At 33.4% G+C, this 13,058-nt stretch overlaps 1 protein-coding gene across 2 annotated transcripts; it reads right to left on the bottom strand.

The window, feature by feature from the left end:
* Positions 1–883: 883 nt before the first annotated feature.
* On the bottom strand, positions 884–10,500 carry LOC124438525 (serine/threonine-protein kinase/endoribonuclease IRE2-like). 2 transcript variants are annotated; one of them, XM_046988693.1, is made up of 7 exons: positions 10,408–10,500; positions 9,780–9,855; positions 7,766–7,924; positions 4,300–5,012; positions 3,622–4,213; positions 1,599–2,314; positions 884–1,510 (listed from the first exon to the last, which is right to left on the bottom strand). In XM_046988693.1, exons 3-7 carry the CDS (start codon positions 7,839–7,841, stop codon positions 1,268–1,270), a joined length of 2,340 nt encoding a protein of 779 aa, XP_046844649.1. In that variant the 5' UTR covers positions 7,842–7,924; positions 9,780–9,855; positions 10,408–10,500; the 3' UTR covers positions 884–1,267. The 2 variants fall into 2 exon arrangements, with proteins under 2 accessions (XP_046844649.1, XP_046844650.1); XM_046988694.1 differs by having other exon boundaries at positions 7,794–7,924.
* Positions 10,501–13,058: the final 2,558 nt, after the last annotated feature.

The following is a 13,058-nucleotide window of genomic DNA, read 5'->3' as shown; positions in this document are numbered from 1 at the left end:
AATTGAAAAAAGCCCAGATACTTTACTTTTATCAAGATCCATTAAGTCTTGGTCGATTAGACGTATGAGTGCAGTTTTTGTAGAATAGAATTTACGGAACCCTCATTGTAATTGATAATATACTAGTTTGTCATGGGAAATCATTCTTACTCCTGAGTGATAACCTGATGACTTCAGGAATTTGTCTTACATTAGTTGAGCGAAGTTGATCGACTTGTAATATAAGACAAATTTATGAAGTCATCAGGTCACTACTCAGGAGTAAGAAAGGAATATTACTTCATATTTAATAATAAAAACACAAAGTTGTCGTCTGCCAGTTACTCCACCTGAGAATTTACGTCTGCCCCTTCCCCAAAAAGATGGAAAACTTAAGAAGGTATTATGCAAAGACACCATTAAATTTCAAGAAGAATCCTTTGAATGTCATAAACGAAATAAAACATTTTTTGAGTGTTATTTTTTCCAGAAGGTTAATCATTCCGAGAATTTACTCCTTTAAGCGCTGTCCCAGAACGAGCTCCTCACTCGAATGACAGCAGCATATTTAAACAATATTTTTTAAAGAGCGCCGCACCCAAATGAGCTCTGCATTAATTATTTAATGCATGATTTATCGACACAGCTTTAAAACTGATGAAGACTCTAACAAAAAACAACTATAAATCTCACTCTCGGAAATTTATTTTCTTGTAAAAATATTGTAAAAACGTGTTTATTTGATGTTAAATCTTCTTGTTACAATGCACAATTGACAGATCTTTTTGAAGAGCACTGCTCCCAAATGAGCGCGGCATCCAAAGTTCTAAAATTCGAAGAGCTCTGCGGCGCTCAAACGAGTAAATACTAAATTTACCGACAATAATGTGGAGTGCAAAACAAATACAGAATAACACTATTTGTTAGAATTGCAAAAGCAAATGATATGTGAAAACATATGTCAGAATAACTACGTTTTTTTTACATTTTTTAAAAGTTCAAACTTATTTTTATTCACAAGTGTATGAGTACAATTGACAGTGCAGGCTTAATATAAACATCTAAAAATATTTTCTGTTAGAATCAATACTTTATATAAATCGTTGGTATTGGATATTGACCAACGCACAAAGAACTACCTGACATCGTTGAAATAAAAAACAACAACAATGGATCTGTCCATAAACGTATTACATTAAAAAAAGTATGCAAGTTGTTTCTATTTTTTACTTGTTTTCTCATATATTTGAGTGTATAAAATATGGTGTATTTAAATTTGACTGCTCATTTATTTTGTGCCAAATTTTTCATTATCAGACTGTAGATAAGGGTGTTTTAACGCCTCGTCAGCAGATGGTCTGTCTTCCGGTTTTTGTTGTAGCATCCGCGACAGAAGATCTTTGAGTGAAGCATCCTTGATTTCGTTCAATCCGACAGGATTTCCATTCAACAAGTTTGGAAGTCTATTCTTTAAAGATCCAAAAGGATGCTTTCCTTTCGTTGCAACATAATAAGCCACCATTCCTGCGTTCTAAAACCAATAAAACATGACTGCGTCAGTGTAAATCAAATAATTGAGTTAATTCGTAATATGCAAATTGCTACATTTCAACACCTACCATTACATCCGACTCTTTTTTGTAACGTGTTATATCAAATGAAACTTCACCAGCACTATATGATTCAGGAGCAATCCAATACTGAGTTCCCCTGTTAGCATTGCTTTTTAATGTCGCGTAATCACTTTTTAACAGTCGACTAATACCAAAGTCAGTTATCAGAAATGTTCCTTCAGCGTTTCGAAGAACATTAGAAGGCTTCAAATCCCGATGAAGAATTGTACGCGGATCTCTGTGAAGATCAGCTAATCCTCTTAAAATTTGTCTAAGAATTTTGGGAAGCAATTTTTGAAGATAAGCCAAACTATTTAATTCTGAAAGCACAAAATCCTCCAGCGATTCTTCACATAGGTCTAGTACTAAATAGACATATTCTGTTCCCGTGTCTTCTATTAAGTAGGAATAATTCACAACATACTTCGACTTTTTTGCTTTGATTTCATTAAAAATGTCCTTTTCTTGTTGTGCTAGTTTGATGCATTCATCACGAAGTAGTCGTTTCACCGCTTTACCGTAACCATCCTTTCCCAGTCCAAGAAAAACACGGGTTCCATTACTTCCTTTGCCAATGCAAAATTCCTCTGAGAAAATTACGCGTACATCATTCAAATATTTGACTTCAACGTCGGGATTGTGCCTGTACTCAATCATTTGTAAGAACAATTTTTCATGTTTTGTTGATTCACCAATGTATTTCCATTCTTGCAACTGCAATTCTAAAATGACATACGATTGTTACAAGAAGGGATGACTAAACGGAAAAAAGTAGCTCAAATTCCCTCATTGCCTACAAGTCTGACGAAGAACTTTGCAATAAATCATAAATTAGTTATCTAAGGAGTCGCTTCAGGTAGGACTGGAGAGTCACGGACGTCAAATAAGTAATGACAAAAAGTTAATTTTACTGCATTAAAACGCTTTTGACACCACCAGCTCTGAAAAGCAATTGAATACGGTTTATTGAGTGAGCCATATAATTATTATTATATTAATTTTTTTATTGGTGAATTTATAAGTTCTGTCAAGTCAACACTGTATAAAGGTAAAACATAAAGTCATAAATAACCATTCGTCTCGTGTATTAAAATTTACAAAATACTGGAAACGATATTGGAGACCAAAACACCATTTAAATGCATAATTTTTCTCTCTCGTCTTTCTTGCTATCCCTTATTTTCTATAACTGGCTATATATGAGACTTTCATTGTAAATCATTACTACATAAATGACATTGTTTTGGTTTTATCCAGGGGTGAATCAATACTCATTTGACAGGAGGGGTGTAGATTTTCCAAAGAAGGGGGTGCATCGTAATCTTAGCCAAGGTTACCAAGGCCTCGGGCTGTTGTGGCTTTTTATGCTTACGGATTAGTGAATCTTGCGAAATGAAAGAGTAATTAGCTTTTCTTTCGCAAAGTTAAGTAAATTGCCAACGACGAGTGAAACACGAATACAACAGTCGTTTTCACACATGACAAACAAGGGAGGAGAAAAGAAACGGCAAACTAAATTGACATGATAAAACTGCTTACTTTGCATTAAGCACTTTGCTTACTTTGTATTTCGATTTTATTGTTTAAATGAAAACACGCATGTTAGTAACTCAATTGCAAATGGTGGTCATATAAAACATGTTTTTACTCAGTCCTACTGCACAGTTTCCTTACTTCAGATACTGTTATAATATTACTCTACAGTATGTAACACTATTTTAAAATTTCTGTTAGAGGGTACTAGAGAATTTGGGAGGAGAATATTCGCACCCTCCTGTATTCCCAAAAAAATATGCCCCTAATATTATCCGACGTGCTGCAACTCAAACTTAAGTAATTGAGTAAAAAACTTAATTTGCTTCATTGACTAACTCAATTGATTATATATCTTAAGTTCAAGCCTTTCATTTTCCATAGCAAGATGTTTCTTTTGAGGATCGTTGATATTAAGGCTGTTTTCACCTCTAAAGTTATCACAAATCTAACTACACTGTTTAAACTAAGCAAATATCTAAATGTTGTAACTTACTTGAAAAGTGTTCTTCAAGATCTGGTATTGACTTCCATTCATTTAATCTTATAATTCTGTTGACCAAAAGAGGAAGCTCTGGAAAAACTTGCAGGAAATATATTTTATAATTACCATCACTTTGACGCCGTTTTGAACGAGGTACATCATTCCAATGCTGGTGAACATTATGTATATATTTCAAGCAACCTAACCATGTATCATCGTAATGTCCCACATTGAAATCACTAAAGACTTCAGGATCAATTTGATCTTTCCAATTTTTTAACTCATTTAACTGCTCACGCACATCTGAATTGAGAGGATGACCTAAATACGGTATCTCCATCCCTGGTTGGTTTGCCATCTCACAAAGCATATCAAAGTTCTTTTCATCGGATTGTAGATAAGGGTGTTTTAACGCTTCGTTGGCAGATGGTCTTAGTTCAGGTAGAAGTTGTAGCATCCATGAAAGTAGATCTTTAAGTTGAACATCGTCGATTTCCTTTAAGCCAACAGGGTTTCCATCTAACAAGTTTTTCAGTCTATACTCTGGATGCCCAAAAGGATGTTTCCCTTTTGTTGCAACATAATAAGCCACCATTCCTGCATTCTAAAATCAAGAAAACGTTTTTTCAGCATTTTTAAAATGTTAATAAATTACATTTCGATTTGCAAATGGTACAATTCTAAACCTACCATTACATCAGACTCTTTTTTGTAACGTGCTTTATCAACTGAATCTTCATCTTTACAATATGATTCAGGAGCAATCCAATACCCAGCTCCCATTTTGGTGCCACTTTGTAATGTGTTAGATTCATTCTTCAAAATTCGACCCATACCAAAATCAGCTATTAAAAATTTGCCTTGTGCGTCTCGGAAAACATTAGAAGGCCTCAAATTTTGATGAAGAATAGGACGTGGCTCGCTGTGAAGATGAGCTAAACCTTTTAAAATTTGTCTGAGAATTTTGGGAAGCGATTTTTTAAGATAAGCCAAACTATTTGATTCCGATTGCACAAAATCCTCCAGCGATTCTTCACACAGGTCGAGTATTAAATAAACATATTCTGATGTAATGTCTTCTTCTAAGTAGAAATAATTCACAACATCATTCGATTTTTTTTCGATGATTTCTTTGAAAATTTTCTTTTCTTGTTGTGTAAGCCCAATGCAGATATCACGAAATATTCGTTTCACTGCTTTTCCATAGCCATCTTGTCCCAGTCCAAGATAAACACGAGTTCCATCACTTCCTTTGCCGATGCAAAATTCTCCGGAGAAAATTACACGTACATCGCTTATATATTCAACCTTGACTTTGGGATCTCGTCCATAATTAATCATTTTTAAAAACAATTGTTTATGTTTAGTTGATTCATCAACGCATTTCCACTGCAATTCTGAAACTGGAGTAAAAATATTACTTTTAAAGATTATTAAAACAAGAAAATCGATTAATTTGAAATAACTCAAGCTCCGCCATTGAATAAATGATTTGGATAGGAATTAAAAGCACATCAACTTAATTACAACCATTTTATAAATCACTCATTAAAGCATTCAGTTCAGGTGAAGTATTATTGGTATAATGCATTCAGAGGCAAAACTAGAGCGCTAATTGGGGAGGGAAGGTGGTAAGTGAATATTTAGACACTCAGCCCTGCTGATTTCTTTTGAAATTAAAATCGCCAACAAAAGAAATGTCGAAATGATAGTATTTTTTTGTAAATATCTGCATTTTTGTGCGTAGTACTTAGTTTCTTTTGTATTTCTTCAGACCCCCAAATAGAAATAAGTACCATCACTTCTTCATTAAATCAGGTTTCTCCGCGTTTTGAAATATTTGCTTAAATAATAAAATAGAGACTTTGTCGTGGTGACAAATCTCAAAATAGTTCTAAAGATAGCAAATACCATAGTGAATGGTAAAAGTAATACAATATGTTGATAGTTCTTAAAAGAACTGTTTTAAGTAAAGAGCACTAACCCAATAGTTCTAAATTAAACGACACGATGCATTTCGGCAGACTACTCCTCAGGTGTAAAGGTCTGCTAAATGAAAATTTACAATCTCTCGATATTTATAATGCCAAGAAAGAGTGTACGTCATCTCAAAAAGGGGAGATGACACTCAAAACAGGGATAAATTAAAAACATAATCTTTTTGTCGGCAGAGGACGGATTGGTTAACTTAATTAAAACAGCCTCCAAGACGCGTAACAGAAAGAATGAAGGGCATTTCTTAAATGATTCTAAATGAACTCCTCTGAGGACAGTCTAAGCGTTCGCTTTATTAAACACTTTACTAAAGAAATCTTTTCTCTGTGTTAAGGAAAAGCGTCAAAGCGTGTGTACAAACCCGTAAAAGTTGCCTTGCGATGAATGCTTGTAAGGAATTGAACATTGCGTTTATGGACAAGAACATCCAAAAACGCTAACTGACAATTTGATTCATGTTCAGACGTATAATTTAAAGAAGGGTGAACAGAACAGAGTTTATGTAGAAATAATTGGCGATTTTTGTCGTTACGAAAAAGGGAAAAGGTGTCGTCAATGTAACGTTTGTACCACAGCACTTCCAGAGGCCCAGAAGAGGCAAACATCTTATACTCATTATAGCCTACGAAAATATTAGCAAGTACTGGTCCTAGTGCTCTTCACTTAAAACAGTTCTTTAAAGAACTATCAACTTATAATACCTTTACCATTCACTATGGTATTTGCTATCTTTAGAACTATTTTAACATATTTGCTTATAACTGTAAAATATTGCTGCAAGCAAACATAGCATGAAACGCGTGATATGTGTCCTCGCACTAAAAGCCTGGCTACTAAGCTAAAAACATGTGATTGATCAAGATTGATCCGATTCTATTCGTGTTGCATGTTCACATTATCATGCAGACTAATCCGATTCGAGACTCTAAGACAACCTTTTGAGGTGGCCGAAGTTATTTCTGATCGAATTCGTTTTCGCATCACTTGTAAGTGTTCACATTAGCTCTCGTACGGACTCTAATCGATTTCGAATCGATTTAAAGTGTTAGTGTGAATGGGCCCTAAAGTAGCACAAGTTTCTAAATTGAGAATTCGAATAGCAACATGCAAATCGTCAAAACAACTTATTAACAACCAATATATCATAAATTACTCGTTAAAACAAACAATGCTACCAAGAGTGAAGCATATTGCTGATAACTGATACAATTGTATACAATGCATCCTATCTCAAGTTTAGGGCAAGCAAGCTTTTAAACAGGCAAATTCAGGTAGAATTTTTACCACTAAGACCAACTTTTGTGAAAAAATAAAAGTTACTTTGTCGAAAATATGCATGTGCGTTAAAAAAGAAAGCGTATTCCACACTAAACATTTCTGTGAAAAACAACCTGTTTTATACGTCGCATTTTACATGCGTCGAATGCATTTAAAACAAAAGAAATTCAGATATAATTCCTCATTAGTTTTGTATGCAATCGACTCATGTAAAATGCGACGTAAAAAACAGGCTTTATGTAAATTTTCAATGATGAATTTCAAGTGCTAGCAATAAATCTATAGTTAATATACAAGGTGTATAGAAAATGATTGACTCTAGGAAAAAAGTTCTTGAAAAGTAGATGCACGCTAAATAACCAAAAACCTTTACTAATTCTAAGTATTTTAACGTTTTTTTGACATGGCAGGCACTTAAAAGTTGGAAAATGCAAGATTTTCTACATAGTTGTTAAAAATCCTTCAAAACAGACCTTTTGAAAAAAATAATCAAAAGAAAAACAATTCTATCGTAATCTCAAATTTTTGGCGCACGCGCTGAAAACATGGATTTTTGCGTTTTTGTATTTCATACCTTGCTTTATATAACAAATTCACTTTCAAGAACTGGAGTTGATAATTTCATATTGTAATTCATGCATTTCCTGATAATGCATAAATTGAACTTGATGTGATAGAACAAACTTTGTTTGAAATGCACAAACTCGAAAAATCCAAGTTTTGAAGACATCGAGTTTACCAAAGCGTGCACCAAATTACTTGAAATTTTGATAGGTTGAAATGTACAGTCCATATTTTGAATCTGGGTGATTAAATTGCTAATCCAATTATTATTTTTTGTGCACAGGGCCTGTTTTGAGGGACTGTTAAGAACAGATCATACCACGATTCCCCTCTTTCAAGAAAGCTACCTCGACAACGGGGGAGGTGTCAATTTCTGGACAGCAGCAATTACCCATGTATGGAATCTACAAGTCAACAGAAGATTCTTCTTTGTTGCGTCAGTTGTAATGGCCAAATGTTAAAGTCATTCCATATTCAACTAAAGACAAAAAAATAAACTTTGTCGTTAGAGTCTCTACTTCCAAAGCATACGAATTTTCATTCATCAAAGTAAATGAAAACTTTCATTTGGAATTTTGAATACTTACTCCACTCGAGAATTTACATCTGACCCCTACACACACACACATGATGGAAGACTTAAGTTGGTATCATGGGAAGACATTATTAAAGTTCAACAAATTTATAGATATTTTTGTCACGCCTTGCTCCAACGGACTTAAATCTTACAGCTGGAAAATTTGATATTTTAGCTTACAAAATGCATTTGGGATGAGCGTGCAGTCCCAGCATGTAGTATGGCAGACGATGATTACATATGGGATTACACCTCGATTACACACGTGATACTCGTGGTTTCTACCATTGCTTTATCTGCTGCGTAGCAGTGGCGTAGACTGCTTCATCAATAATTGGGGAGCCAATACTGATATATGTATGTTGTAATCTCAAGAAAACAATGGATTTCAAAGGAATTTAATACAGATTATAAACGAATATTGCCTTCCAATTATCGAGCTGGCTACGCCTCAGCTACGTAACCATAGCCTGACATTGTGGATGGGTGATATGATACCATCAATTTGGGGTACATCAAAACCAGATTTTCATACCAATAGCACTTTATTTGAACAGTTTGTTACATTTCACAATATACTATACAACAATCAAATTTATAAAAACTTTCTTCCAAGCATATAGGGGTAATTTTACAAATTTTAACAATGATTTCTCCAAAATTGTAAAATCTTGAAAACATTTTCTGAAACACAATGAGGTATTTCATGAAGTATTTGATTGCCAAGTGTATAAATGAGTAATAGCAAAACAATACTTGGTATTAGTATGAATATTGTACACAAATCATTTGTAAGATGGTATTGGATATCGACCAGCAGATCAAGTCCTACCTAATCTTGTTTAAATAAAAACAATGTATCTGGCCACAAACATATTTGACTAAAGTATACAAGTTATTTTTATTTTTAACTTTGCTTGTCACATATTTTAGTGCATAAAGTTATACAACAAGGTGCATTAAATTTGGTTACTCATTTCTTTTGTGCTAGCTTTAGCATTTCAGATTTTGGTTGCATTTTTAATCTTACTTTCAATATAAACAAAATATCACAAACGTATTCACACATAGCTAAAGATTTCACATGTACGCAATTCTTCTATTTTGATTATGAAGCAGTTGATTCTTTTCAAAATGTCATCAGATCAAAATAACAGCTTTGCTTTCATGCCAGTAGATAAACCTCACAAAATTTTCATGTTATATCTGTAGATCCCCAAACTTATTTTTTGTATAAAGCTTAAGATTTAAAATGCTATGATATCTATTATGTTTTAAATCCTATCTATATATAATATAAATCCTAACACGGTTTTTATATGAACATGAAAAACATGTGACTTGGATGAGACTAAACTCGCACCTTTGGGATACTAGTCTGTCCGCTCTACCTGCTGAGCTACCAAGCCAAAAAGGATTGGAGAGGAGTCAAATCTCTTAGGATTTATATTGTGAACCAAACCTAATCTATATACTGTTAACACAAGAAGTTTTTATGTCTTAACCTGGCAAAGAAATGAAGTACATAATCCTATTTGATTGTAGATCACACCAGAAAGATTGAGTACTGATAAATATGTCTTTAAATAAGTATTTTCACAACATTCGCAAGACATGTGAACAATGTGGGGAATCTAAATTCAAACAGCAAGTCCTTTGCTTTGCACAAGTGGCATGACTAAGAACTAAATTATATGGCTTGCATTCCCAATGCAAATTACATTCACTATATGTACTTAATAAAACCAAAGCTTACTTTTACTTATAATCTAATTCTTGCATAATGGTTTTTCTTCATTCCAAGAGCTTTGTGACCCATGTTCACCAGGAAGCTACAATGCAAGATAAGAGTTAACGTTTCATGCATGGTTAGTTATGTTTATAAGCTTCATATTTGTGCATTTATTCTCGTTAGCTTTTACTTTCAGGAAAAAGCAATTTGGGTGTTTTTGGCAAAATTATAAGATATCAATGACTGCTAATTTGTCAAGCAAGTGACCCTTATCCATTTTATTTTCACACATGCCTTGCTTACACCGTTTTACAAACTCTATCTACTTTATTGATTCATGCATTTTTTATACATACATGTCATGTATTTATCTATGTCATTATCTATTTTACAATCTTGAATACTTCTTACAGTCGTGAACACATGTTTTTATAGAGGTCAATATATTCTAGTTATTTTTACCGCACAGAGGAGAACACAAACGGCTCGAAACTAAGAAGTTGTTTCTTTATTTACATTAATGTTCACAACACTTATCGCTGATAGAAATAACTCAAAATAGTTCAGATAAAAACGACAAACCGAAAGATTGACAAAGATAAAGCCAAGACAAGACTTCCCAAAAGTAATACTTATTAAAAGGTTTACTTACGTGTCAATTTACAACTCTGATACCAACACCATCGCGTCACAGAGAATGCACAGAGTACTAACTTAATTAACTATACCTCTGACTATACGACAACTTACTCCCTGGATAAATATTCATAGGATAACGATTTACGAATGATTAGCAGAGTTGGGACAAACAGTCTGGGGTGAGCGCGGAGCCGCCATTTTGGTTCCTACTTGCAAAGTGAAACTATAATAATAATATTAGATACTGGGTTTATATGCAAAAGGGAAATCAATTTGGATTTATTCCGTGGTAATATCTAATATATCAGGCATAATAGCAAGCTCTTAGCGTTTTCTAAATGATTGTCGGCAGACCTGATTTCATTGATTTGAGCTTCATTCGTGGTTTAATAGTTCGTGCTTCAAAATTGATCGTGGCCCATTGTAAGACGTATTTTACGTATGTGAACGTGTTTTTGGGCATGTATTCCGACTCTGTTACAAGTTTTCAAAATCTTTAAGCGTTGTGGTAAGCGGCAATATTATCTTGGCATCAGTGTTATCAAATATTTGGACAAGACTTTTGTTCGACTCATAACAATTTAATGGTAGTGAGTTGTGCATGCCCTCCAATTCGATCCAAGCATGACAGTTTTTATTCTGACAGATTACAAAATTTTCTTGCTCAGGAAAAAATGACAAACTTTTTTAGTTGTTGAAAAATGCAATGATTTGTCCAAGATGAAAGTTGATTTTGTGTTTTTCCTGTGATAGTGTGATTGTAATTAAAGTTTAATTCTAGTGTAGTTTTTATAGGATTCTGCTAAACATTTTGGTGAAACATTCCTTTAAAATGAATATACTATTTCTTTTACATGAAACATTTCTGTTGTTGAACAGTCTTTTTGCTATAAATGTTACTGTTTGTAGAGTCTTTTATAAAGCATTTTAAGTCTAACCCAATCTTTAATTTATCAAAGAGTTAAATATATTGGTTGAGGAATGACAAAACTTCTGTATGTTTTTTTATGACCATACTAGATTGTGTTGGAGGGAGTTCAGCTCCCTTGTTAAAATTCTATGCCTTGTACTGCTAGTGAAATATGTATATCAGAAAGCCAGCAACATTTAAATTTACGTCAGAAAGACAGCAACATTTAAATTTACATCAGAAAGCCAGCAACATTTAAATTTACATCAGAAAGCTAGCAACATTTAAATTTACATCAGAAAGCCAGCAACATTTAAATTTACATCAGAAAGCCAGCAACATTTTAATATAAATCAGAAGGCCAGCAACATTTAAATTTATATCAGAAAGCCAGCAACATTTATTATACATCAGAAGGCCACCATCAGTTGTAATATACATTAAAGGAAATATGCCTTGTGGTTATATATAGACCTAACCTTTTATTAAAATCTCATTGAAAAGTCTAGAAGAAAAATAAATTATGTGTTTTACTTTGAGCTACAGAAGGCAATGTATAATTTTACAATTCATTACCAATAAAATATTGTACTCGGCAGTTGCAGTGAATATCCTCATTATAATTACTTCATTTTTAAATAATGAAATAAAAAAAACATGGAAAATCATAATAGCTTTTTGTGATTTGGTGTAGTTGTTTGTTTTAGTGTGGAAATGGCTGAGAATTGAGAGATTTGTATAATGACCCATTTCAGAACATAGTTAGAAATCATAATTCTCCATTGAAAACATGCTTTGTTGTAAGAAAACTATTGAAAAAGTATTAACACGAACTTTTCCAGTTAGAGTTGGCACCAAAATGATCCTCTACTTTAGTCAATTGAGTGAGCCTTAAATCAACAATCACCATACGCAATCAAATTTCGTAATTTCGACGTAAAAGCATTTCTTTCATTTTTTTCGTATTCCTTAATTTTGGCGATATGCAATGACATTTAGTCGCCGTCAACGATCAAATATTACACACTTATCCATAACAAAAAGTAATATTATCTCAAAATACCATATCACTAGCAGTAATCGCCATATAAACATTACCTGTAATTTCAAAACTAGGAACCAAAATGGCGGAAATTGATCAGGTGATCAATATTGTCCAATCAACGTAAGCATAACAGAGAACAATAGATGTCCCAACTCTTACAAATAGATGGCTCTGATGATTAGTGGCTATAAAATATGGCCGCCGACACCCGTCTCGCGTTTTTAGGAATTGAATCATTCAATTCAGAAATTTCTAGAGTTGGGACTAATACAATGTTATAATATTTAAAGGAAAAATAAACAAGAATTCAATTAAAATAACGAAACATGCATGAAGGCAATACAGCTGGAGTCCCTCGGCAGTATTCATACTTTGAAGTTCCATACACACCAATGATACACACTACAATAATAGAATCAATGGAAATTAACTGAGAATGTAAATCTTGACCTAACAAGTCACAAATGACTGAAAGAGACAGATCTGGCTAACTATTTAAAAGACTGAAATTTATAAATGCAAGCTTGTGGCTTAAAACATACGACTTTAGTCTCAAGAAAAATGCAACACAACTAAGCTTGAATAGACAAAAGTTGAACAAAAATTCAACTTTGACTTCGTCATCATTAACCTCAACGTACACAGATTTTCTTTTAACAATTTCAAAGCTGCAACAAAGGAAATACTAGGAAATGATCACAACCTCACA

Source organism: Xenia sp. Carnegie-2017, unplaced genomic scaffold (assembly GCF_021976095.1).
Source record: "Xenia sp. Carnegie-2017 unplaced genomic scaffold, XeniaSp_v1 HiC_scaffold_19, whole genome shotgun sequence".
Lineage (NCBI taxonomy): Eukaryota > Metazoa > Cnidaria > Anthozoa > Malacalcyonacea > Xeniidae > Xenia > Xenia sp. Carnegie-2017.
This window is presented reverse-complemented; position numbering and strand designations above follow the sequence as displayed.

What these genes read in the sequence shown, in the direction of transcription:
- LOC124438525 (XM_046988693.1), bottom strand. Translation starts at nt 7,841, where the DNA reads ATGGGTAATTGCTGCTGTCCAGAAATTGACACCTCCCCCGTTGTCGAG. An exon ending in CTTGAAAGAGGGGAATCGTG is followed by an intron (nt 5,013 to 7,765) that starts GTATGATCTGTT and finishes TTTTTACTCCAG; the next exon opens with TTTCAGAATTGCAGTGGAAA. An exon ending in TCTTGAAGAACACTTTTCAA is followed by an intron (nt 2,315 to 3,621) that starts GTAAGTTACAAC and finishes ATGTCATTTTAG; the next exon opens with AATTGCAGTTGCAAGAATGG.